At 60.7% G+C, this 26281-nt stretch overlaps 4 protein-coding genes across 6 annotated transcripts; 2 read left to right on the top strand and 2 right to left on the bottom strand.

Annotated features, from left to right (window-relative positions):
• Positions 1 to 1616: 1616 nt before the first annotated feature.
• Positions 1617 to 4057, top strand: OLFML3 (olfactomedin like 3). The gene is made up of 3 exons (XM_061363178.1): positions 1617 to 1852; positions 2648 to 2933; positions 3270 to 4057. Exons 1-3 carry the CDS (start codon positions 1745 to 1747, stop codon positions 4052 to 4054), a joined length of 1179 nt encoding a protein of 392 aa, XP_061219162.1. The 5' UTR covers positions 1617 to 1744; the 3' UTR covers positions 4055 to 4057.
• Positions 4058 to 5967: 1910 nt separating this feature from the next.
• Positions 5968 to 9385, bottom strand: LOC133217586 (glutathione S-transferase 2-like). Its single transcript, XM_061363179.1, has 8 exons — positions 9275 to 9385; positions 9118 to 9193; positions 8704 to 8768; positions 8534 to 8615; positions 8354 to 8454; positions 8058 to 8153; positions 7864 to 7974; positions 5968 to 6151 (listed from the first exon to the last, which is right to left on the bottom strand). Exons 1-8 carry the CDS (start codon positions 9308 to 9310, stop codon positions 6056 to 6058), a joined length of 663 nt encoding a protein of 220 aa, XP_061219163.1. The 5' UTR covers positions 9311 to 9385; the 3' UTR covers positions 5968 to 6055.
• A 695-nt stretch (positions 9386 to 10080) lies between these two features.
• Positions 10081 to 17384, bottom strand: AMPD2 (adenosine monophosphate deaminase 2). 2 transcript variants are annotated; one of them, XM_061363085.1, is made up of 18 exons: positions 17324 to 17384; positions 15995 to 16125; positions 15228 to 15358; positions 14942 to 15010; positions 14383 to 14494; positions 14099 to 14285; positions 13645 to 13786; positions 13466 to 13555; positions 12733 to 12862; positions 12455 to 12649; positions 12203 to 12334; positions 11970 to 12133; positions 11745 to 11871; positions 11460 to 11623; positions 11257 to 11377; positions 10991 to 11164; positions 10594 to 10704; positions 10081 to 10508 (listed from the first exon to the last, which is right to left on the bottom strand). In XM_061363085.1, exons 1-18 carry the CDS (start codon positions 17382 to 17384, stop codon positions 10293 to 10295), a joined length of 2457 nt encoding a protein of 818 aa, XP_061219069.1. In that variant the 3' UTR covers positions 10081 to 10292. The 2 variants fall into 2 exon arrangements, with proteins under 2 accessions (XP_061219069.1, XP_061219070.1); XM_061363086.1 differs by lacking the exon at positions 14942 to 15010 and having other exon boundaries at positions 17324 to 17374.
• Positions 17385 to 19783: 2399 nt separating this feature from the next.
• Positions 19784 to 26030, top strand: GNAT2 (G protein subunit alpha transducin 2). 2 transcript variants are annotated; one of them, XM_061363088.1, is made up of 9 exons: positions 19784 to 20044; positions 20697 to 20739; positions 20835 to 20976; positions 21778 to 21935; positions 22025 to 22153; positions 23116 to 23245; positions 24024 to 24177; positions 24474 to 24678; positions 25801 to 26030. In XM_061363088.1, exons 1-8 carry the CDS (start codon positions 19927 to 19929, stop codon positions 24662 to 24664), a joined length of 1065 nt encoding a protein of 354 aa, XP_061219072.1. In that variant the 5' UTR covers positions 19784 to 19926; the 3' UTR covers positions 24665 to 24678; positions 25801 to 26030. The 2 variants fall into 2 exon arrangements, with proteins under 2 accessions (XP_061219072.1, XP_061219071.1); XM_061363087.1 differs by lacking the exon at positions 19784 to 20044 and having other exon boundaries at positions 20411 to 20739.
• The last annotated feature ends 251 nt before the right edge of the window (positions 26031 to 26281 follow it).

A 26281-nucleotide genomic window follows, 5' to 3' on the forward strand; every position in this document is an offset into this window, starting at 1 on the left:
CCTTTTCTTTTGGTTTCAGCTTCTGAATGGTTCCGCATGTCCACATGGTTGTTTGTTGCTAAACTTTATATAAGGTGTGGTTTCCGATTCAGCTTGAACTATATCTATCTCACTACATGTAGCAGTACATTATATGTAATGTTAGTATTTCTGCTTGAATTCTTGATATTGCAATGGGATTCCTACTTTATTAAATGTATTTGATATGCTAGTAACTGTGTAAAACCTAACTTTCTTTTCTGGTTGTGCTCTTCCTTTTTACAAGGCGCTAGGTACAGGTAGTTTCGGATAATTACTGAGCTATGTTTGTATTGCTGATGTACTTAGGGGGTATGTAAAAATCATTTTAACAGAAGAAATAGCTATTTAAAGATTTAATACTAACTATATGGGAAAAGGGTCCATTGTGAAGACATAGTTTATCTTTGGATTCAATGTTTGTCTTTGGTTTTACAAAGTAGCTTGTATTTTAAGTATTTTCTACATAATATGGTAAAAATGTAGAACAATTGCAATGCATCAATAAAAAGGGTTAATTTTCTGTACTCTATTCCTTTGGTCACTTTATCTATTAATGGGGTTTGGCAGATCCGCTATGGAGCCAGCAGGGCTTAGGGTCCCTTGAGCTCCATGGATGGGAGCAGGGCTTGGGGTAGGGGGGGTATCAGGACCATCTCAAGTGAAAACACTTCCCCATCACCCTGGTTTGTGTTCACAGATGTGTTTGACTTTGCACATCTGATTTAGGTGCTGTGAGCACTGCTGGGGGAGCTGCGCTGCTGTGTGGGCATCCATCTGCTCCGGGTCCTGCTTGGGACACACAGAAACATCTCCCTTCTGGTTTGGGGGAGCTCATAGAGTGCTGGGGTGTGTTGGATTGGAAGGGACCTTAAAGCTCATCCCTCTTGTGCTGCGGCCCCAGAGCTGGATCAGGGCTGCAGGGAGGGGGACTGGGCTGTGGAGCAGGATACAGGATGCGGGATGGATGCAGGATGCACGATGTGGGATGCTGGCACACTCACCCTATGCACAGCACCGCAGCATTGTGCATGGATGGGACCACCCTTCAAGAGCCCAGGAAACCCAGGGGCCACGGCTGGTGCTCTGGTCTGTGCCAGCATCACCGCAGGGCTGGCTGCATCCACCCATCCCACTGCGTGCATGGGGCCATGGAAGCTGCCCTGTGGCTCCGCATGGGTGCTCAGGAAGCCTCAGGAGCAGCTCCTGTCTGCTGGGGCAGTTGATGGAGGATGCTGGATGATGCTGGATGCTGGCAGATGATGGCATTGCTCTGGAGGACCAGAGCAGGACCCAAGCATCAGGCAGGGGCAAGCAGTTCCCAGCTCAGCAGCTAGGACAGGGAGTGCTGCAGGCACAGGGCACTGGTGGCTGCGGTGCTGCCCTTGCTTTGACTCCATCAGCCATGGCACAGAGCTCAGGTTGGCCCCATGCTGTGCCATGGGGTCCCCAGCACCAGAGGCCATTTCCTTCCCTTGCTGCTCGTGGCTGCTGCAGTTCTCCCCACTCCCCTCATCCCAGAGCATCAATGGGTGCCCGCGCTCCCTCCCCAGCCCCACCGCTTGCTGTGGGCGCGCACCGGGATGCGAAGGGGTTAAGGGGCCTGGGGCTGGTCTTTGGGGAAGGAGCAGCCTCTCCTCCCCTCTGCACATCTGGATTCAATGAGGGATGTGGGAGGCCGGAGCATTCCTGAGCATTGACGTGGAGGCTGCAGTCTCCGGCGGCCATGGGGTCCTGGCGCTGCCTGCTCCTCCTGCCGCTCCTCGCCCTGGCCCTGCGAGCCCAGCAGCAGCAGTTCATGGAGTACGTGGAGCGGCGCCTCACCCTCCTGGAGGTAGGGGAGCCCCACTGCGCCCCATGGCAGGGGTCCCTTAGAGGGGATGGGAGCAGGCCTGGGGTGAGGAGGAGCTGGGATGGGGACGGAGCAGAGGTGGTGCGGGGTGACCCGGTCCTCGCAGCCCAGCGTGAGCATCGCAGGCATGGGAGCATGGGGGGCATGGGAGAGCTGTGGGATAGGTGGATCATTGGAGGGGAGGTATCAGCATTCCATGAGCATCACAGGCATGGGAGCATGGTGGGCATGGGAGCAGTGTGGGATAGGTGGATCATTGGAGGGGAGGCATTGCCATTCCATGAGCATCACAGGCATGGGAGCATGGGGGGCACTGGAGCAGTGTGGGATAGGTGGATCATTGGAGGGGAGGCATCACCATTCCATGAGCATCACAGGCATGGGAGCATGGGGGGCATGGGAGCGCTCTGGGATAGGTGGATCATTGGAGGGGAGGCATCACCATTCCATGAGCATCGCAGGCATGGGAGCATGGGGGGCACTGGAGCAGTGTGGGATAGGTGGATCATTGGAGGGGAGGAAGCACGGGTGTGGGAACATCACCACTCCGAGAGCATCACGGGTGCAGGAGCATCATAGGACGGAAGGTTGGAAAAGCCCTCCAGTACCATCAAATCCAGCCGCCACCCCAGGAGCACAGCAGGATGGGACCCAGGGATGCAGGCACCAGGGTTGCGGTGCCGTGGGGCTCCGGGGGCTGCAATGGCCACGTGCAGGCAGTGATGGGGCTGGGCTGCGAAACGCGGTCCTCCCCCAGCGGTCCCATTGCCGCCCTAGGAGAGGATCTCCCAATGGTACGAGCAGAGCAGCCGCTACTCCACGGAGCTGCGGGACTTCAAGAACCAGGTGCTGGGGATGCTGGAGACGGCGGAGAAGGAGCGGGAGGCGATGCGGGCCGAGGCGGAGGGCGCAGCCGTGCGCGTGGAGCGCCTGGAGCGGGAGGTGGATTACCTGGAGACGCAGAACCCAGCGCCCGCCTGCCTGGAGGTGGACGAGGCGCTGATGGAGAAGCAGGCGGCCACAGCCAAGCAGAGGAAGAATGAGAAGTACAGCAAGCTCACAGGTGAGGGCCGCCATGGCTCCGTGGGGATGTGGTCCAGGGTGATGGTACCCCAGGCCTCCACAGCCCACCCATGCTCTGTGCTATGGAGCCCCATTGGGGCAGCTTTTGGTTGTCCATGCCACAGAATCCTGCATCCCTGCATCCATCTGGGAGCCCCAGGCTTCTCCAGAGCCCTTGGGAACAGGGCTGGGATGAGGGTGGCCTCCCCTGCTTGTGGTGCTCCGGATGCACATCCGGATGCACAGCATCCTTGGGGAGCTGTGTGAGCAGGCAGGAGCCATCCCTGCTGCGGGGCCGGGTGGCTTCCAGGCTCTCAGGGCTGCCCCGCTCTTGCAGACTGCAGTGACACCATCAGCAGCGTCAGAGCCATGAAGATCCTGAAGCGCTTCGGCAGCTCCTCGGGGCTCTGGACCAGGGATGCTGCAGGGAGCTCGGAGAAGATCTACGTGTTCGACGGCACCGCCAACGACACCGTGTACGTGTTCCCCCGCATGCGGGAGTTCACCCTCTTCTCGGCCACCCGCAAGGCTGCCCGCATCAAACTGCCCTACCCCTGGGTGGGCACGGGGCACCTGGTCTACGACGGGCACCTCTACTACATCCGCCAGCAGGGCTCCTTCCAGGTGATCAAGTTCAACCTCGCCAACAAGACCGTGGTGGACAGCTCGGTGTTCCCGGCCGAGGAGCAGATCCCCGTCTTCGGGCTCTCCCCATTCACCTACATAGAGATGGCGGCGGACGAGGAAGGGCTCTGGGCCATGTACGCCACCAAGGAGGACGAGAAGAACATCTGCCTGGCCAAGCTGGACCCGTCCTCGCTGGACATCGAGCAGATGTGGGACACCCCGTGCCCGCGGGAGAACGCCGAGGGCGCCTTCGTGGTGTGCGGGGCCCTGCACGTGGTCTACAACACGCGCCTGCCCAGCCGCTCCCGCGTGCAGTGCGTCTTCGACGTCAGCGGTACCCTGGCCCCGGACGATGCTGCCCTCGTCTACTTCCCCAAGCGCTACGGCTCCCACTCCAGCATGAAGTACAGCCCCCGGGAGAGGCAGATCTACGCTTGGGATGACGGCTACCAGATCATCTACCGCATGGAGATGAAGAAGAAGCTGGAGGCCTGAGGGGCCGCTTTGCCCATCCCACCCCACAGGGATCCATCCCATCGCTGTGACATGGTGAAACGCTGGACCCACAACCCCTGGGTACCATCACTGCCTGGACCTCTCGGTCTTATTTAATGAGGTATTCTTCTGTGTGATGTGATGTGAGGAATAAAGGCGAGTCCAGTGCAGGGCAACTAAGATGATGAAGGGAGTGGAGCATCCCCCTTATGAGGAGAGACTGATGGAGCTGGGTCTCTATAGATTGGAGAAGAGGAGATTGAGGGGTGACCTTATTAGTGTATATAAATATATAAAGGGGGAGTGTCCTGAGGATGGAGCCAGGCTCTTCTCAGTGGCAAACAATGATAGGACAAGGGGCAATGGGTGCAAACTGGAGCACAAGAGGTTCCACTTAAACCTGAGAAGAAACTTCTTCTCAGTGAGGGTGACAGAACACTGGACCAGGCTGCCCAGGGGGGTTGTGGAGTCTGCTTCTCTGGAGACATTCAAAACCCGCCTGGACACGTTCCTGTGTAACCTTATCTAGGTGTTCCTGCTCCGGCAGGGGGATTGGACTGGATGAGCTTTGGAGGTCCCTTCCAATCTCTAACATACTGGGATACTGTGATGCAGCAAGCTGCAGGCACTGTGTAGGGGGAGCATGGGGTGCCTTGAGCTCTGCATTGCCCCAGGGTCACCCCAAAAGGCACTTCCCAAGGTGAGGGTGCCCATGTGGGGCCGGACAGAGAGCAAGGCAGCTCCTTGGGTTGGGAGGGATGGGGCTGGGGGGCAAGGGCCTTGGGCAGGGATTTAAGATGAGCTTCAGGCCAACTCCTGCTGCAGCAAGGGGAGCTCTGAGCATCGCCAAGGCCGTGTCCAAACATGGGAGCAAAAGGAAAACTCCCTTCATCCGAAAGGAGGGAGAGTATTGCTTGGAGCACTGTGTGCAGTTCTGGTGTCCTCAGCATAAACAGGACATGGAGCTGTTGGAACAAGGCCAGAGGAGGCCATGAGGATGAGCAGGGGCTGGAGCACCTCCTGTATGGAGACAGGCTGAGAAAGTTGGGGCTGTTCAGCCTGGAGAAGAGAAGCTGCGGGGAGACCTCAGAGCAGCTTCCAGTGTCTGAAGGGGGCCTATAGGGATGATGGGGAGGGACTCTTCATTAGGGACTCTAGTGATAGGACAAGGGGTAATGGGTTCAAACTGAAACAGGGGAAGTTTAGATTGGATATAAGGAGGAAATTCTTTCCTGTGAGGGTAGTGAGGCACTGGAATGGGTTGCCCAGGGAGGTTGTGAATGCTCCATCCCTGGCAGTGCTCAAGGCCAGGTTGGACACAGGGGCTTGGAGCAAGCTGCTCCAGTGGAAGGGGTCCCTGCCTGTGGCAGGGGTTGGAGCTGGAGGAGCTTTAAGGTCCCTTCAACCCAAACCAGGCTGGGTTCTATCCCCTTGTGTGATAGGAGGGCATGAAGATGTCCTGGGCTCTTGGGGCTATCCCCGGTGCCAGAGTGCAGGGCCACAGATGGAGGCTGAGATGGCAGAGAGAGGCTGGGTCACCATGAAGGTGGCACCATTGCAGAGCGCACCGTGTGCAGGGGATGCTCAGGGCCAGCTTTGAGCCCTGCCTCCTCAGCTGCGGGAGCAGGGCCGGGCCATGCACGCTCTGTGACCGTGGTGTGGGTACCAGATGCCCTCGTGTGGGTACCAGAGATGCTGTGCGCAGGTGGAGATTTAGGTGGCAAAGAGATTGCCATGATGCGTTCCACCCCTTGGGCCCCCAGTCATCACAATAGTTCCCCTTATCCAAAGGGAGGTTAAATGGGGTAACAGGGTGCCCCCTCCCGTGTTGCCCCCCCAGGAATCACCACCAAATAGAGGGGTCCCCACAGCCCCCCCCTTCCCAGCATCTCCCAACACTCAGTGCATCCCCATTGCAGCAGGAAAAGGGACAAGGCGCAGATCCCCCCTCGATTTATTCTTCAGGAAGTGGGTTCCGGGGGGCTCAGGGGGTCCCCCCCATCACTCCTTGGTGTTGCACCAATGCGCCGTGCGCCAGAAGATGGGGGTCTTCATGTAGCGCCCCGAGCGCAGGTATGCTGAGATCTTCTCCAGTGCCTGGGGGGGCAGAGCAGGGGCAAGGGTGGGGATGGGGACACCAGGGTGTAGGGAATGGGGCCACTGAGAGAGGGGATGGGGATGGGGATAGAGGTACTGGGGATGCGGACACTGGTGTGTCACAGGTGGCAACAGGGGTACCAGGGTGCTGGGGACAGAGATGGGGACACTGGGGTGACACAAACAACAACAAAAAAAAACACCACAACACACAAAACAAACACACACACAACACAAACCAACACAACCACACAAAACACCACAAACACAACAACAAAAAAAGGGATGGGGACACCAGGGTGTAGGGGATGGGGCCACTGAGAGAGGGGATGGGGATGGGGATGGAGGTACCGGGGATGCGGACACTGGTGTGTCACAGGTGGCAACAGGGGTACCAGGGTGCTGGGGACAGAGATGGGGACACTGGGGTGTCACAAACGGGGACAGGGATATTGGGGAGGTGGCAAATGGGGATGGGGGTATTGGGATGGGGACACCAGGGTGCTGGGGATGGGGACACTGGGCATTCAAGGATGAGGTTTGGAATGTGGACATCAGGGTGTCTGTGATGGGCACAGGGACATCAGAACGTCAGGGATGGGCACAGGGGTACCAGGGTGCTGGGGACAGGGATGATGACACTGGGGTGTTGGGGATGGGGACACCAAGGATTCAAGGATGAGGCTTGGGATGGGGACACCATCGTGCTTGGGATGGGGATTGGGACATTGGGGTATTGGGGACAGCAATGGGAACCCCAGGGTATTGAGGACAGGGACATTGGGGTGCCAGGGATGGCACCACGAGGGACTCAGACAGGGGGACCACAGTGTCCGGGATGGGCATTGGGGTGCCAGGGACAGGTGGGTGCCCCGGGGTGCTGGGCACAGGGACATTGGGGTGCTGGGCACAGGGACATTGGGGTGCAAGGGACAGGTGGGTGCCCGGGGTGCTGGGCACAGGGACACTGGGGTGCCAGGGACAGGTCGGTGCCCAGGGTGCTGGGCACAGGGACATTGGGGTGCCAGGGACAGGTCAGTGCCCGGGGTGCTGGGCACAGGGACATTGGGGTGCCAGGGACAGGTCGGTGCCCTGGGGTGCTGGGCACAGGGACATTGGGGTGCCAGGGACAGGTCGGTGCCCTGGGGTGCTGGGCACAGGGACATTGGGGTGCCAGGGACAGGTCAGTGCCCGGGGTGCTGGGCACAGGGACATTGGGGTGCCAGGGACAGGTCAGTGCCCGGGGTGCTGGGCACAGGGACATTGGGGTGCCAGGGACAGGTCAGTGCCCGGGGTGCTGGGCACAGGGGCATTGGGGTGCCAGGGACAGGTCGGTGCCCCGGGGGTGCTGGGCACAGGGACATTGGGGTGCCAGGGACAGGTGGGTGCCCGGGGTGCTGGGCACAGGGACATTGAGGTGTGAGGGACAGGTCGGTGTCCTGGGATGCTGGGCACAGGGACATTGGGGTGCCAGGGACAGGTCAGTGCCCGGGGTGCTGGGCACAGGGACATTGGGGTGCCAGGGACAGGTCAGTGCCCGGGGTGCTGGGCACAGGGACATTGGGGTGCCGGGCACAGGGACATTGGGGTGCCAGGGACAGGTGGGTGCCCCGGGGTGCTGGGCACAGGGACATTGGGGTGCCAGGGACAGGTCGGTGCCCGGGGTGCTGGGCACAGGGACATTGGGGTGCAGGGTCCCGGGGTTCGCTCACCTCGAAGCGCTCCAGGAACTGGCGCAGGGTCCCGCTGAGCTCGGGGCTGTCGGGTGCGAACAGGCGCTGCTGGTCCAGGACATCGTAGGCCACGAAGTCCACAAAGGTGAGCTGGGGACAGCGGGGGGGGCACGGACACTGATGTGGGACACGGACCCCCCCCTTAGGGACCCCCCCAGCACCCCCCCACTGACCTTGTCCCCTGCAAACCAGGGCCGGGAGCCCAGGAACCGCGCCAGCTCCCGCAGCTTCCCCGGCAGCTCCTGCAGGTACCCAGGCTTCAGCTTCTCCTAATGAGGGGCACAGAGATACAGGGGGGGATGCACCCCCAAACCGTGCCCCCCCCCAGCACTCCTGTGCCTCAATGGGGACAAGACATTGGGGGTGACAGGACCCCAGTGGGATGAGAGTGGTTTATGTTGGGTTGAAGAGGGTTTTGAGGGGGTCCCCAAAGGGATGGAGCCCCCCCTTATCGCATGGGGGTACCCACAAAGTCAGGGCTGTAGCACATCCGTGCAAATCTCAAGCGTAAATCCATGATGTGGTTCTCCATCAAGTCCACGCGCTGGATCTCCTCCTCTGTCTCACCACCTGTGTATTTGGGGGGTGGGAGACATCAGACCCCCCCCATCCTATAAAGGGGACCCCCCATCCCCATCCCTGCACTCACACATATTGTGCTTGCGGGCGATGTAGCGCAGGATGGCGTTGCTCTGTGTCAGCTTCACTTTCCCATCAATGAGGTAGGGCAGCTGATAGGGGGGTCACAACGGGGGGGTCACCCCTTGTGCTCCCCCCCCCCGCTCCATTCCCCCCCCCCGTTCCCCATCCATCACCCACGTTGGGGAAGTCGAGCCCCAGTTTCTCCTTCTCGTTGGTCCACTCGCTCGTGTTGAAGTCAGGAGCTGGGGGGGGGCACACACAAAGGGTGCTGGACCCCCCCCTTCTCATGGCACCCTCATGGATGCGGGGTGCCCATTGCGCTCCGGAGCAGCCACGTGACCCATCCCATGCGGGCACCCCTGGAGGACTTTGACCCGAGTGCAAGGTGCGGGGTGGTGGTTTTGGGGGGGGGGGGTGCACAAAGGTGACCCCCAAAACCTCTGCCAGGTTTTGGGGGGGGGGAAAGGACAGGGTGGGAAAAAGGAGGGTCCAGAGCCCCCCTGCCCAAATCAGGGTGGGTCAAGCCCAGCCTGAACCGGGGTCCAGGGGGGTGGATGGAGATGGGGGACCCCCCCCCCGCATCCCCCTTACCCGGCCCCGGGTGGTACTGCCGCTCCTCATAGGGGGTCTCTGTGTACTCCAGCAGCAGGCGGATGGCTTGGGCCAGCTGGGGGGGGGGAACCCATCTTTAGCACCCCCCTTTAGCACCCACCTCCATCACCCCCCCCCTCATTCCCCCCCAACTCACCCCACGGATATCCCAGTACCCCAGAGTCAGCACCATGATGGACCCAGCTCCACAGGGACACTGCCCACAACAGGAACAGGGAGCAGGGATCTGCCCCCCTCAGCACCGCCCCCGGAACCCTCCCCTTTGGCATCACTGGGTGCAGGCTGGGTGCCAGGGGCATCCTGCCAGGCACTGCACCAGTGCCAGCGCTGCCTCCACCACCAGCATCACCCATTGGCACCATGGGGACCCCAATGGCCAAATCCCATCCATGGCGGGGGGGCACCCCCTAACACCACCACCATGAAAACCAGGGGTTTTACTTAAATACTTTATTTCCATGCTGGGACGGGGCTTTCGGAACGGCTTTTCTTGGGTGTGAACGGTTATTCCATCATTCCCACCATGTATTCCCAAAGGAGCCATCAGCCACCGGCTCCACGGGTGGGGACAGGACCGGGATAGAGGGACACAGGGATGGGACAATGTCACACAAGGAAGGAGAAGCCTCTTCCAGCCCGATCCGGGCCACAACCAGCTCCTGGAGCAGGGACGGAGCCACCCCAAGCCCTCTGCTTCCTCCCTGAGGAGGAGGATGGAGCATCCTCCACCGGGTACCCTGTGGCTGCGCAGAGCCCAGGTCTGGGTCCTTGGGGTGCTGCTGCCTCGTCCCCATGTCCCCATGGGGTGAGAAATGGACGGAGAGGGACAGGCAATTAAAAAGCAGCAGGCAATAGGACCTGCTGCTGGGCTGGGTCCCCCCCACAATGTCCCCATGCCCCCACTGCATCCAAGAGGTGAAGCCAGACCCCCACGGCACCTCCGGTCACATCATCCCTATGCCCCCAACAGCAGGGACCAACACAATGAGGAGACACCAGGTAAAAACCCCACCAGGAACGGAGAGAACCCCACCAAAGCCCCTTTGAGGGCATCACAGGGCGATGGGGACTGTCCCCATCCCCTTCCCAAGGGCGGGAGGTAGGAGGACGGCGGCGAAGCCCTGGAAAAGAGGGATGTGGGTGATGGAAGGGGGTCACTGGGTGCTGAGGGTGGAGGTGATGGTGAGAGCATCCTCCTCCTGGATGGTCTCCAGCTCCTCGCTCTGCACCGCCTGCGTGATGAGGGTCAGCTCCTGGCACAGCGTCTCGAAGCGGTAGCTCACGCGGATGTCAGGAACGTTGGTCCGGCGGATGTCGTTGCCTTCGGGACCCTCCTTTAGGTAATGGGGACCCAACCAGTAGCTCTTCACCTGGGCACAAGAGCAAGGGGGAGCTCCCGCATCTCTCGCACCCATGGGTGCTGGGGGGCCATGGTGGTGGTGGTGGTGGGGGTACCTTATGGGAGAAGCCACTCATGAGGACGCTGTTGCGGGCCAGCTCGCACATGTCGCAGGAGCTGAGCTTCCAGACCTGGGTGGCGATGCTGTACTCCTCCATCAGCGGCTCCTATGGGGGGGACACAGCATCAGCACCCACTCATGGGTGCCCCGTAAAGAACACGGGGGTCCCCAGTGTCTCCCACCCTCCCTGGGACCATCAGCATCCTCTGGAGCTCGTTGGGTTTGAACCATAGGGGTTGGAAAAGACCTTTACCAAGTCCAACCTTTACCCCAGCACTGCCAAGGCCACCCCCAACCCTGCCCCATCACCATGGCTTGGTTGGTGGCCACCCTGCCGCTGGTTTTGGGATGGGGGGGTTGGTACCCTGCGACCCTCCCATTGACCCCCTCACCTTGGTGAAGTGGAACTGGAGGGGGTCATCGGTGGACAGGGACACCATGAGCCCCCGCGAGAGGTACTCGGGCAGGGGGTTGCGGTGGTAGCTGAGGAAGAGGCTGTTGTTGCTGAGCGGGGACATGGCGATGCCGATCTGCGCCAGGTAGTAGAGGTACTGCAGGACGGGGGCCTGGGGGGGAAGAGCTGGGTGAGGGGAGGTCACAGACACACACCCTGCTGTGTCCCCCCCCCCTGAACCCATAGCACCCCATCCCTGCCCACCTTGCGGAGCAGCAACCCATGGGAGATGTTCTCCGAGACCATGAAGCCCGACACAAGGTGATGGATGGGCCCGGCCTCACCGCAGTGCGGGCGCAGGACGAAGGTGTGGAAGCCTCTCTTCCTGCAATGTGGGGTTCACCATCAACATCTGACACCCCCCAAGACCACCCCATGCCGGGCAGAGCTGCTGGAGGTGACCCTACCGTCGGAGGTGGTTGAGCACCGTCATGTTGGCGTACATGTAGTACAGGTAGTAGGAGTAGGGTGGGTTGTCCTCCTCCACCCAGTTGCCCGGCAAGGGGCTGTCCAGGTTGAAAATGTGATGCTCTGGTTTGGATTCATCATCCACGCTGTCGAAGCCGTCCACCTGCAGAAGGGACAACCCAAGGTGGGATGGTGGATCCTTCAATAGAGCCCTCAAGCAAGGTCCGTTATGGGTGTCACTGGTGGCCCCCATCCTGCCCCTGGAAGCAGGACACGGTGCTCACGTGCTCCAGGAAGAGGTGCAGCTCCGGGTGCTGGGCCGGGTGGATGGTGGCCTCATAGAGGGGCAGGAAGATGTTCTCCAGCATCTCCTGGAAGTTGGCCAACTGCTTCTTGGTGCGGTAGACATCACTGCAGGGGCACGGACTCTACTTAGAGCATCCCATCCCAAACCCACCCCAGCCATAGAGGGGTCAGGGCCCCGCTTGAAGGCATCTCCTGGTACTCACAAGAGCCGGGGGACCTGCACGAGCCAGCGGACGTTGTTGGAGTGGACGCGGTGGTTGACGGCCCAACGGGCCAGCTTGTCCCACTCGTCCCGGGAGCGGCCGTAGATGGAGAGCCGCAGCTCCGCGTTCTGGTACTTGCTCTCCTCCAGGTCCGACATCACCTCCTGCCAGGGAACAACGCTCACCCCTTGGCCAACCACGGGGCGCCCAGGGATGTGCAGAGGGTCCCTCACCTTGATGATGTGGGCAAAGTACTTCCCCGAGACGCGGTTGTCCGTCTTGATGAAGATCTCCCGCAGGATGGACTCGCCGATGGGGTTGTACTTGGCGTTGAACTTGTCGAAGCGGTGGAAGGTGTTGCGGTCCTGGCAGGAGGACATGGATATGAGACCCCAAAGCCACAATATCCCAGCGCAGAGCCCTCAGCATCACCCATCTGCAGGAGATGGGCTGGAGGCTCTGCTCATTGCCAGGATGCCCCGTACCGCGTGCACATCCAGCGTGTCCACACTGAGGTCATAGGCGGTGAGGTTCATCGTCTCGAAGACCTCCTTGAGCGTCTGCTCCTTGCCCTTCTCCACGTGGACGATCTCATCCAGGTGCTTCTTCATGGCCCGCTTGATGAAGCGCAGGAGGTGCTTCTGGTTCATGCAGGACGAGGCGTGGATGTGGGTGTCCACCTGGGCGGGCAGAGGCGGTGCTGAGCCCCAAGAGCATCCGAGTGCCCCTTGGTCACAGGAGGAGGCCAGGAGCCAGCGGGTACCTTGCGGATGTTGTAGAAGTCCCGGTGGGGCACCTTCTTCTGGGCCGCCAGCTCCTTCATCTCGTTGAGCAGGACGTGCATCTGGAACTTGGAGCTCAGGTACTGCAGCCGGCGGTAGCAGAAGGATTTGCTGCCCGAGGTGGGGATGGGGGTGTCAGAGGAGAACATCCAGCCCCAAAAGGCTGGTGCCCACCAGGATACGGCTCTGGATTCTGGGACCCCCCTCTCCATGTGCATGGATGGAGGCACGGGCATGGGAGCTGCTCCAGGACCGTGAGTCATAGCCACCACCATGTCCTCTGGTGCTGTCCCCGAGGCTCTGCCCCTCCCCAAGGCACCCCTATGGTGGGACCCCCCCAGGACACCTCCATAATGGGACCCCCCCCAGGACACCTCCATAGAGGGAACCCCCAGGACACCTCCATAGTGGGACCCCCAGGACACCTCCATAGACGGAACCCCCAGGACACCTCCATGGTGGGACCCCCCAGGACATCTCCATAGAGGGAACCCCCAGGACACCTCCATAGTGGGAACCCCCCAGGACACCTCCATGGTGGGACCCCCCCCAGGACACCTCCATAGTGGGACCCCCAGGACACCTCCATAGACGGAACCCCCAGGACACCTCCATGGTGGGACCCCCCAGGACACCTCCATAGAGGGAACCCCCCAGGACACCTCCATAGAGGGACCCCCCAGGACACCTCCATAGTGGGACCCTTCTCCTTACATGGGCCCATTGATGATCAAAGCCATGAGGAAGTTCATGTCAGCGATGAACTCCTGCAGGTCTGGGTATGGCAGGTCCAGCTCCGTGCTCCTGGAGGGGACAGAGGTGGGGACATGGTCCAGGGTCACCCAACAGAGCTCATCCCACCAGTGTGCGCATGCTCCATGCCAGACACTCACTTGTCGGTGAGGTCCTGCTTGGTGTAGACGTGCACCACCCCATCCACCATCTTCAGCCCGAAGCCCAGGTCAGCCGGCATGGTCTTGGGGTCCCACATCTCATAAGGGTGCTGCTCTGCGAACGGGGGGTGCACGGGGGCATCTGCAGCCAAGAGACACCCAACCAGACACGGGTGATGGGATGGATTCACCAAAGCCCCTTCAGCATCCCCATCCTTGTATGAAGACCCCTCCAGCATCCCCATCCCATTGTGCAGACTCCCCCAACATCCCAATCCCACCATGAAGCCCCCTCCAGCACCCATCCCACCGTGAAGCCCCCTCCAGCACCCATCCCACCATGAAGCCCCCTCCAGCACCCATCCCACCATGAAGCCCCCTCCAGCACCCATCCCACCATGAAGCCCCCCCCAGCACCCATCCCACCATGAGGCCCCCCCCATCCCACACTCACCAGCAGCCACGGGGGTCTCAGGCACCTCCTCGTAGCCTCTGGTCTCCAGGGGTTTCTCAGAGAGCTCCTGCAGGTACCGGGCCGTGGTCTTGCAGAAGCTCTGCAGGGACAGCCCCATGTACTTCTCCCTTAGGAACAGCGCCTTCACCACGCTCTTGGCTGCATCCAGAAGGTCCGTGAAGGGCACCTGAGGAGCAGAACCCCAACCCCATGATGCTGTTGGTGCCTTGAAGCCCTTCCCCAGGCCCTGGTTGGGTTTGGGGGTTTGGGGGTGTCTCACTCACCCCACATTTCTCCTCCCCGGAGATGGTGACCCGCTGGAACTCGCGCTCCAGCAGCGCCTCCCGCTCCTTGGGGACGTGGTCCTCCAGGTCCTCGCTCTGCTCCTTGAAGAGCCTGTGGGCAGGGATGGGGTTGGCACGGTCTGACCGCATCCCGGCATCCCCATGGAGCACCAACCCCAGGTCCGCATCCGGGAGGGTGATGCTGTCCCTAAGTGATGCCACCACCAACTGTGGGGCAGTTGGGTGCCACTGATGATGGCATTGACCCCCCCATCCCAAAACACATCCCTTGGGCCCACATGAGCACAACAAAGAGTTGGAGGGGGAGGACAGAGAACGCAATAACTCACAACAGAGACAACTCCCAAGCGGAGACAGGAGGGATGGGGACATCCTGCACCAGCAGCGGGGCTGGGACCAACCCCAGGGACCCTTCAACCCCCTCCCCTTTGCCCTGCTTTGGGTGCACTGAAGGGTTCAGTGCCATGAGAGTGGCCTGGACCAGGGGGGAAGCGGTGGCCACGTGCGTGTTGGGGCCATGGGGACCCCGGGCACTCACTGCAAGTCCGCGGCACTGTCAACTTTCAGGAAGTCCTGTTTGGCTCTGAGCAAAATGTCGGGCTCAAGCCTGGGGACAAGAGGATGCGGTGGGGACAACGGGGACGAGAGACACCCCCAAACCCCCCCCATCAACCACCACCATAAACAGCAACCACACAGAAAGCATCAGAGCCACACGGAGAAGGGGACAGGCAGCGCGACAGGCACGGCGGGAGGACACGAGGGGCCTGTCCCCCAGCCCATGGAGGGGGGATGAGAGCGGGGACCCCCCCCTCGGGTCTCACTTGACGTCCTGGCTGATCTGGCGCTCCAGGCGCTGGCGCCGCTCCTCCAGCTGCTCGATGGGGCTCTCCTCAGGGAACTCGTAGGGAGCCGAACGCATCTCGCTGTCAGCCAGGGAGCGACAGAAGAGCTCCTGTGGGGAGGGAGGGAAGGAGGGAGGGATGGAGGGAAGGAAAGGGAAGGGGAAGGGGAAAGGGAAGGGAAAAGGGAAGGGGAAAGGGAAGGGGAAAGGGAAGGGGAAAGGGAAGGGGAAAGGGAAGGGGAAGGGAAGGGGAAAGGGAAGGGTAAAAGAGGAGAGAAAAGAGAAGGGAAAAGGGAAGGGAAAAGGGAAGGGAAAAGGGAAGGAGAGGAGAGGAAAGAGAGAAGAGAGGAAGACAGAAGGGAAAAGGGAAGGGAAAAGAGAAGGAGAGGAGAGGAGAGGAGAGGAGAGGAGAGGAGAGGAGAGGAGAGGAGAGGAGAGGAGAGGAGAGGAGAGGAGAGGAGAGGAGAGGAGAGGAGAGGAGAGGAGAGGAGAGGAGAGGAGAGGAGAGGAGAGAAAGAGAGAAGGGAAAAGGGAAGGGAAAAGAGAAGGAGAGGAAAGAGAGAAGAGAAGAGAAGAGAAGAGAAGAGAAGAGAAGAGAAGAGAAGAGAAGAGAAGAGAAGAGAAGAGAAGAGAAGAGAAGAGAAGAGAAGAGAAGAGAAGAGAAGAGAAGAGAAGAGAAGAGGAGGAGGAGGAAGGCAGAAGGAGCCCCCCCCCCCCCGGACGCGCCGTGCTCCGGCCCGGACCCACCTCTGCGATCTCCTTGCATTTCCCATCCATGGATGTGCGCAGATCCACCGGGAAGTGCTTCAGGCAGTGGGAAGGCCCCGGCAGGGACCGCGCTGACTGCAGGGGTCGGGAGCCGGGCCCAGCCCGCAGCTCTGCGATGGGGCAGCCTGAGCGGGCAGGAAGGGGCTCACCAGCGCCCCCCCATCCCCACACCGGTGCTAGGATGGGGTCAGGACACCCCCAGCATGGGGGGGGAAGGATGTTGGGGTCCCCCCATCACACACAACCCCCTTCTCTCAAGGCTGCTCCATCCCCCCCCATCCATTCATCCTTCTGCCCCCCCCCCCAAATCCAGCGGGAAAAGCACCACCGTGGGGAGGGCACCCCCAAACTGGGAGGGATGGGAGGCGATCCTGGAATGGGTGCCACCTCACCTACCCCATGCCACCATCACTCTGTGCCACTGGAGCCCAGTGCAACCAGCACCCTGGTGCCACCAGCACCCAGTGCCACCATCACCCTGTGCTATCATCAACTGGTGCCACCATCACCCTGTGCTATCATCAACTGGTGCCATCATCGCTCAGTGTCACCATAACACGGTGCCACCACCACACTGTACCATCATCACTCAGTGCCACCATCACCCTGTGCTATCATCAATTGGTGCTACCACCCCCTGGTGCCACCATCACCCAGTGCCATCATCAACTGGTGCCACCATTGCTTAGTGTCACCAAAACCCTGGGCCAACATCAACTGGTACCACCATCACCCAGTGCCACCATCCGGTGCCACCACCCCCCCTGTACCATCAGCAACCAGTGCCACCATCACTCAGCACCACCATAACCCGGTGCCATCACCAACTCCTGCCACCATCACCCAGTGCCACCATCCGGTGCCACCAGACCCCTCCCAAGCACAACCATCCATATGATGCCACATGGCGCTGCCCCCCCAAACCACCCCTATCGACATCCCCCCCCCCCCAGGGTCCCTCCTCTTCCTCTCCCCCCCCCCCCAAGCACACAGCACCCGCTGCGCCACCGCTGCTCCGCAGAGCCCCCCCCCCCCCCATCACCCCCATTGCCACCGCTTGGGGGGGGGGGACGGGACACAACACCTCCATCCCACTGCAGCAGCCCAGACACCGCGGTGATGGTCACCCCCCCCCATAGCCCCCACCCCATAGCCCCATCATTGGGGGGGGGGGGCGACACCTCCACCCCACTGCACCCATCAGCGCAGCAGCCCAGACACCGCGGTGATGGTCACCCCCCCCCACCGCCCCCCATAGCCCCATCATTGCGGTGGCGATGGGGTTGGGTGCGTGGCTGCGGGTCTCACCTGCGGGGTTGGGGGTCTGGAGGCTGCCCCGTTTCTTGAAGGGGCACTTGGCCGAGGCCATGGTGGAGCCCGGGGGGGGCCCGGAGGCGCTGGTTGATGATTGATGCGCGGCGCCGGCGCTGGACCAAAGTCCCCCCACGGCGGAGCGCGGCCGGAAGCGGGGATGAGGAAGAGGATGGGGCGGGAGGAGGATGTGGCGCGGCGGGAGCGGGAGGAGGAGGAGGAGGAGGAGGAAGGAGGCTCCAGTTTGTGCCGCCCGCTGGGGGGGGGGGCAGGCACTGAACCCCCCCCCGCACACACACACAGATGGTGTCGCCCCCCCCAGCCCCATTCCTCGAGTGCCAGCGGCACCGCCAACAATGGGGTCTGTGTCCGTGTGTGCACCCCCCCCCGGGTGGGCATCGTGTGTTGGCACCCCCCCCCCCCGCGATGCACCCCCCCCCCCCGGCAGGGACCAGAGCCCCCGGGAGGGAGTCAACGTCCGCAGCCCAAGCACAGACACCCCCATCAGATATTGCCCCCCCCCATTAGATACTGAACCCCCCATTAGGTATTGTACCCCCCCATCAGACATTGCAACCCCCATTAGATATTGAACCCCCCCCATTAAAAACTGCATCCTCGCCATTAGACATTGCACCCCCTCCATGAGACATTGGACCACCCCCATTAGACATTGGACACTCCCATCAGAATTTGCACCCCCCATTAGGTATTGAACCCCCCATCAGACGCCCCCGAGCGCTCCTCCAGCCCCCCCCATCAGACATTGCACCCCCCCATCACACATTGCCCCCCCATCACACATTGCACCCCCATCACGCATTGCCCCCCCATCAGACATTGCACCCCCATCAGACATTGCCCCCCCATCAGACATTGCCCCCCATCACGCATTGCCCCCCCATCACACATTGCCCCCCCATCAGACATTGCCCCCCATCACACATTGCACCCCCCATCAGACATTGCCCCCCATCACACATTGCCCCCCCATCAGACATTGCACCCCCATCACACATTGCCCCCCCATCACACATTGCCCCCATCAGACATTGCACCCCCCCATCACACATTGCCCCCCTGTCACACATTGCACCCCCATCACACATTGCCCCCCATCACACATTGCACCCCCATCACACATTGCCCTGACATTCACCCCATCACACATTGCACCCCCCATCACACATTGCACCCCCCATCACACATTGCCCCCCTGTCACACATTGCCCCCCCCTTAACACATTGCACCCCCCCATTACGCTGTCCCTACCTGTGCTGGTGGCTCCCAGTGCCGGGGGGGTGCTGGGGGGTGCCAGGAGCAGCAGGAACGCCCCCCCCCCTGTGTTCCCCCCTGTGCCCAAAGGGGGCAAGGGAGGTGATGCCCCCCCTGTGCCAGGCCGGGGGGGGGGTCACGGTCACAGCTCTGGGCTCTGGACAAAGCCATGGCCCCCCCCGTGCCCCCCCCAACACTGGGAGCGGGGCCTGGTTTGTTAATTGGAGCCTTCATTAGCGCCGGGGTCATTAGAGGGGGCTTTGTGTCCCATCAAAGGGACGGCAGGGACAGGGTGTCCCAGTGCCTCCATGGGGGGGGCACACACAGAGGACACCAATGAGGGGACACCGAGCCCCCATTGGGGTGCAGTGATTTAGGGCACCCCTGAACCCCAACACCGGGGACCTGCGGCACCTTTGGTGGGGCTCCCACATCCCAATGAGGGGGGGTCCCCATTGTGGTGAGACCCGAACCAGTCCCAGTAGGACATTGGGGACACACACACACACAATGGGGTGCGGGGGGGACCCTGTTGGATGGGTGCAGGGCTGGGGAGGGGGGCACTGAGCTCCTAGGGGGAGGAGGAGGAGGAGGAGGAGGAGGAAGGCTGAGCAGGATCCCATTAAAGAGCTTAGGCAGCGGGAGGGTGATGGGTGGCACCCATGGGTGCTCATTACCCCATTAACTACCTCACCCCCCCCAGACACCCCCAAGTGCCATATCCCCCTTGTCACCATCACCCAGGGGACCCCCCAGCTCCCAGCCATGTCCCATTCTCACCCCTAAGGACCCCCCACGCCCCCCCCAGCTTGTGGGGTGTGCGGGGACACAAGCAGGAGGTGACCCCATCCCTGATGCCAACCACCCCATGGGGGCACACAAGCCATGGACATGGGGGTCCTCCAACCCCAGGGTGTCCCCATTGCGATGGGGGGGTCTCAGTACCTATGTCCCCCCCCCGTTATCTAAAGCCCTATGGGCACCTCCCCGAGATGCTCCATTGGTTTCTCCCTTGAGCCCTAATCTTTGCCATCTTGGGCTAAGTGGATTTCCTGGGTCACATGGGGAGATAAAAGGTCCCCAAATCCCAGGCTCCAAACAAATGAGGTTATCCATGGGGAATTAGAGGAGAGCGCACCGGGGACGCCGCTGCTCGGGGGTACCCCAACACCAGGGATCGGCCTCTCGGGGCTCCTCTTTTCCTCGTCCATCGCCCATCCCCGTTCCCAAAGGAGAGCTGGAAAAGCCTGGGGACCTCGAGGAGCTCGAGGCGTTAGAGGAGGAGGAGGAGGAGGAGGAGGAGGAGGTGGTGGAAGACGAGGCCATGGGGAGCGGGGCCAGCGCCGAGGACAAGGAGATGGCCAAGAGGTCCAAGGAGCTGGAGAAGAAGCTCCAAGAGGATGCGGATAAGGAGGCCAAGACGGTCAAGCTGCTGCTGTTGGGTAAGGGTCTGCAAGGGGGATGCAGGAGAGGTCCCCCCCTAACTGGGGACCCCCCCTTGATGGATGGGGAAGGGGAGGAACACCCCCATCCCATCACCTCCTTCCTCATCCCAATGGCTCCTCTGTCCCCCAAGGAGCTGCATGGTTGTGGCATCAGCTCCTGGTGGCAACCTGGTGGCAGGGACAAAGGGGACAATGCAGGGATGGGACCAGGACACCAAGTCCCACATCCCCTGGATGGGGTGGTGGGGTTCTTGGGGACCTCCTGCCACCAGCACCCCAATCCCCACCACCTGGGTACTGTGGGGTGACAGGGATGGGTGATGGGGCCTGATCCTGCAGTGGGGGGGGGCAGGTCAAGGCGATTAGCACCTAATTCTAAGCAGCTTCCTGTGCTGTCCTAAGCTGCTTATGGCACCGAGGCCACCACGGGAGGTGGGACACCAGGGACCGGTGGTGTCCAGGGGGTCCCCAACCACCCATGGGGGTCCCCAGGCTGTGGTCCAGCACTGGGTGCAATGGGAGCAGGGGGATGGTGGCACTGGGAGATGCAGGACATGGGAGAGAGGCCCTGGTGCCCATCGCTGCGGCATCAGGCCTGGGGTCCATCCCCCCCTGACCAGCACTAAGGTGTCCCTCTACCCTTCTCCAGGGGCTGGTGAATCGGGCAAGAGCACCATTGTGAAGCAGATGAAGTGAGTACGGCCCCAGGTCCCCCCTGGGCTATGGGGGGTCACCCATCCCCATGGTGGTGATTCCCACTGTATCCCGTCCCCTCCCCATCCCTCAGGATCATCCACCAGGATGGTTACACACCGGAGGAGTGCATGGAGTTCAAGGCCATCATCTACGGCAACATCCTGCAGTCCATCCTGGCCATCATCCGCGCCATGTCCACGCTGGGCATCGACTACGCCGAGTCCTCCCGTGCAGTGAGTTGGGGGCCACCAGCATCCCCGTCCCCCCACCCCTGCATGGTGATGGGGTCTGGAGCCCCATGGTGGGGTTTGGGTGCAGGGAGCCCCGGTGGGATGGTGGCAATGGTGGCAATAGGGATGGTGGCAATGGGGATGGTGGCGATGGTGGCAATGGTGATGATGGCAATGGTGATGGTGGTGATGGGGGTGGTGGCGATGGGTTTCGTGGCGATGGTGGCAATGGCAATTGTGGCAATGGTGGCAATGGGGATGGTGACAATGGGGATGGTGGCGATGGTGATTGTGGCAATGGTGGCAATGGCAATGGTGGCAATGGCAATTGTGGCAATGGCAATGGTGGCGATGGTGGCAGTGGCAATGGTGGCAATGGCAATTGTGGCAATGGTGGCAATGGGGATAGTGGCAATGGCGATGCTGGCAATGGCAATGGGGATGATGGCTATGGTGGCAATGGGGATGGCAGCAATGGGGATGGTGGCAATGGTAATGGGGATGATGGGGATGGCGGCAATGGGGATGGTGGCAATGGCAATGGAGAAGATGGCAGTGGTGTCTATGGGGATGGTGTCAATGGAGATTGTGGCAATGGCAATGGTGGCAATGGCAATGGGGATGATGGCAATGGTGGCAATGGGGATGGTGGCAATGAGGATGATGGCAATGGAGATGGTGGCAATGGCAATAGTGGCAATGGCAATGGGGATGGTGGCAATGGCAATGGGGATGGTGGCAATGGCAATGGGGATGATGGCGATGCAATGGGGATGGTGGCAATGGCAATGGTCCCTCTTGCAGGACGATGGGCGGCAGCTCTTCAACCTGGCTGACTCCATCGAGGAGGGCACGATGCCCCCCGAGCTCGTGGACTGCATCAAGAAGCTCTGGAAGGATGGGGGGGTCCAGGCTTGCTTCGACCGCGCCGCCGAGTACCAGCTCAATGACTCGGCCGCGTAGTGAGTGGGGACAGGGCACTGGGGGGAACGGGACATGGGGACGTGGGGGTGGCAGCGGTGCCTCACGTCCCCATCTGTGCCCCCTCCAGTTACCTGAACCAACTGGACAGGATCACGGCCCCTGACTACCTGCCCAATGAGCAGGACGTGCTGAGGTCCAGGGTGAAGACCACGGGCATCATCGAGACCAAGTTCTCCGTCAAAGACCTCAATTTCAGGTGGGTTGGTGCAAGCCCCATGATCCCCACCATGATCCTCCCATGATCCCTCCATGATCCCTCCATGATCCCCTCCATGATCCTCCCATGATCCCTCCATGATCCCTCCATGATCCCCTCCATGATGCCCTCCATGATCCCCCTATGATCCTCACCATGATCCCTCCATGATCCCTCCATGATCCCCTCCATGATCTCTTCCATGATCCCCACCATGATCCCCCCATGATCCCCTCCATGATCCCCCCATGATCCTCACCGTGATCACCCCATGATCCCCCCATGATCCCCCCATGATCCCCCCATGATCCCCTCCATGATCCCCCCATGATCCCCTCCATGATCCCCCCATGATCCTCACCATGATCACCCCATGATCCCCCCATGATCCCCTCCATGATCCCCCCATGATCCTCACCATGATCACCCCATGATCCCCCCATGATCCCTCCATGATCCCCCCATGATCCCCACCATGATCCCCCCAAGATCCCCTCCATGATCCCCCATGATCCTAACCATGATCACCCCATGATCCCCTCCATGATCCCCTCCATGATCCTCACCATGATCCCATGATCCCCCCAAGATCCCCTCCATGATCCCCCATGATCCTAACCATGATCACCCCATGATCCCCTCCATGATCCCCTCCCAATGATCCTCCCATGATCCCATGATCCCCCCATGATCCCTCCATGATCCCCCCATGATCCCCTCCATGGTGTCCCCCATGTTCCTCCCCAGCCCCAATGGTGGGGATGGATTTTGGGATGAACCTGATGCTCCAGGGACCACCAACCCCATCTGGACAGGGATGGGTGGTTACTGCATCCCTGACACCACTGAGGACAGGGTGCCGGCACCATCACATTGGGAGTGCTGGCCCCATCACATGGGGGGTATCAGGACCAGATGTGCCCCCCCTGACCCCATCCTTGTCATGTGTGTGTCCCCCCCAGGATGTTCGATGTGGGAGGGCAGCGATCGGAGCGCAAGAAGTGGATCCACTGCTTCGAGGGGGTGACCTGCATCATCTTCTGTGGGGCGCTGAGCGCCTACGACATGGTGCTGGTGGAGGACGATGAAGTGGTGGGTTGGGGTCCCAGAGGTGATGCTAGGGGGGGATACAGAGGGAAGGGACCACTTGGTGCCATCTGATGGGGGAATGGGATGGGAGAGGAGGGATGGAGCTGGTGGGGACACAGGAGCCCCATCCCTGGCAGTGCTCAAGGCCAGGTTGGACACAGGGCTTGGAGCAAGCTGCTCCAGTGGAAGGGCTTGGAGCTGGAGGAGCTTTCAGGTCCCTTCCAACCCACCCCACGCTGTGGCTCCATGGCACAAGGCTGCTCAGTGATGCCCTGTGGGTGCCCGGTGGGAGCCAGGACCAGGCACGGGAGCTTCATGGGTAGAGGAGGAACAGGAGAGCCCCAGGACAGGGGAGCGGACAAGAGGAGCGGAGCAGAAGGAGGCATCTCCCGGGCCATGGGGAGCTGGACAAGGCCCATCCATCCCCATCACCCCAAAGAAGGCGCCTGCTGCCATAGAGGTGGAGGAGACCCCACAGGAGCATCCCAAGCATTCCACAGGGCTGGGAGCTTTCCCTGGATAACGTTCCCAACGTGATCACCAGAATCCTTCATTCCTGAGCATCCCAGGAGCTGGCAGGAGGGCTCAGAGCATCACATAGCCCAGAGCTGCCTCACACCGCTCCTACCTGAGCATCACTTGGATTCATCCAGCACTGGGATGGGGTTCAGATGGGAAGAGGGACTCTGGGTGAAGGCAGCACAGGCAGGACAGGGAAAAGCTCTTCCCTTGGGAATAGGGGGGGGTTTGGAGGCTGCAATGGCTCCGTGTCTCCTTGCAGAACCGCATGCACGAGTCCCTGCACCTATTCAACAGTATATGCAACCACAAGTTCTTCGCCGCCACGTCCATCATCCTCTTCCTCAACAAGAAAGACCTGTTTGAGGAGAAGATCAAGAAGGTCCATCTCAGCATCTGCTTCCCTGAATATGATGGTGAGTTCGGGGGGTTCCCCTTCCTAGGGACCCCCAAAAGTGTCCAAACCACGTGGAGATGGCATCTTGGGTTGGGGTTATGGAGGGAGCAGTCGTGGTACTGGAGGTAGGAGCAGAGAAGCAGCCATGGGCTTGGGAATGTGCTTGGAATGGGATAAAATGGGTGTGAGGTGCTTGGCATCACCGGCCCTCCTCCTCCTCCAGAGGAAGCTTCCAACCCAACCCCGGAGCATCCCCAGGTCCTGGCCACCGTTGCCATGGACGCAGCTCAGCAGCTCCGTTTCCTCCCTGCGCAGGTCCCAACACGTTTGAGGACGCAGGGAATTACATCAAGACGCAGTTCCTGGACCTCAACATGCGGAAGGACGTGAAGGAGATCTACAGCCACATGACCTGTGCCACAGACACCCAGAACGTCAAGTTCGTCTTCGACGCCGTCACGGACGTCATCATCAAGGAGAACCTCAAGGACTGCGGCCTCTTCTGAGCAGCGCAGAAGAGGTACCCGAGATGCGGAATGGGGATGAGATGGGGCAGAACCCAAGCCATGGGGTGAGGGGAGGGGGGTTGGCATCAAACACGGTGTGGGAATGGCTGCCTGTGGAGGAAGGATCATGGAATCCCAGATTGGGTTGGGTTGGAAGGGAGCTTAAAGCTCCTCCAGTCCCAACCCATTGCCACGGGCAGGGACCCCTTCCACTGGAGCAGCTTGCTCCAAGCCCCTGTGTCCAACCTGGCCTTGAGCACTGCCAGGGATGGGGCAGCCACAGCTTCTCTGGGCACCCTGTGCCACTGTCCCAGCACCCTCATACTGAAGAGCATCTTCCCAGTATCTCATCCAACTCTTCCCTCTGCCAGTTGGAAGCTGCTTCTCCACATCCCATCCCCACATCCCTTGTCCCAAGCCCCTCTCCAGGTTTCCTGCAGCCCCTTTAGGCACTGGAGCTGCTCTAAGGTCTCCCCTTCAGGAGCCTTCTCTTCTCCAGGCTGCCCCAGCCCAGCTCTCTCAGCCTGGCTCCAGAGCAGAGCTGCTCCATCTCCACGTCCTCCTCCATGGTTGGACACAGGGGCTTGGAGCAAGCTGCTCCAGTGGAAGGGGTCCCTGCCCATGGCAGGGGTTGCAGGTTGGATTCCATGTCAAACCATGCACCTCAGCAGTATCAAACCTCCCATTCCCACATCACCGGTGCTGCTCCAGTCTGCAGCTGCCACCCAGCCTTGGTACATGGCAATATCCATACCCGGGGCCATTCCGCTCTTCACCCGCTCAGCACCACTCATTTGGGTTCGTAACCCTCCCTTCTCAGCCCTGTGCTCACCTTCTTGCCTCTCCCCCATCTCCCAAGCAGGTTCCTTCCCTCTCCTTCATCCCCATCCCCAAGCAGATCCCAGCCATCAGATTCAGCCCTTTGGTTGCTCAGGGAACCTTCATCCTTCAACCTTCCCTCATCCCTCAGCATCGATTGATGTAAACGCCACTACATGGGGCAGGAGTCATTAACCCAATGAGTGTCTCCCACCATGGTGCAATGAGATGCTGGTCCTCTACTTCCTCCTTTCCTCCAGCTTCCCCATGGAGGTGGAAGCCGTTTAACCTCTTCTTCCTTCCTTCCTTCCTGCTAGAAGAGGACAGGACTTCATCCCCATCGCCGTTCTGCTGCGCAGAGCCAAAAGGATTGACCAAGACACACACATACAAGGTCCTTGGAGCCCACTTTTTCTATGCCCTGCCCAACCACATCACCTCCCTTCAGCCCAGGATAGCACGGGGCTAAAGCTGAAATCCCTGCTCCCTTTTGTGGCCGTTTCCTCTTTTTCCTTGGTGGTTTCAAGAGGCCAGGTTGGACACAGGGGCTTGGAGCAAGATGCTCCAGTGGAAGGGGTCCCTGCCTGTGGCAATGGGTTGGGACTGGATGAGCTTTAAGCTCCCTTCCAACCCAAACCATTCCATGACTCCATACTTAAACCATCATCCTCCCAAGCCAGCAGCATCACTTCGGGAGCAGGGCCAGACCCTCCCCTGCTGGTTCCTTCCCTTCTTCCAAAGCTGAAGTCCTCAAAGCAGGAATTCTGGGGGGAACCCACCCCAATCCTTTGGGAGAAG

Source organism: Neopsephotus bourkii, unplaced genomic scaffold (assembly GCF_033783945.1).
Source record: "Neopsephotus bourkii isolate Nb327-2 ecotype Australia unplaced genomic scaffold, CSIRO-AGI_Nbou_v1 NB_1139, whole genome shotgun sequence".
In the NCBI taxonomy this organism is placed as follows: domain Eukaryota; kingdom Metazoa; phylum Chordata; class Aves; order Psittaciformes; family Psittacidae; genus Neopsephotus; species Neopsephotus bourkii.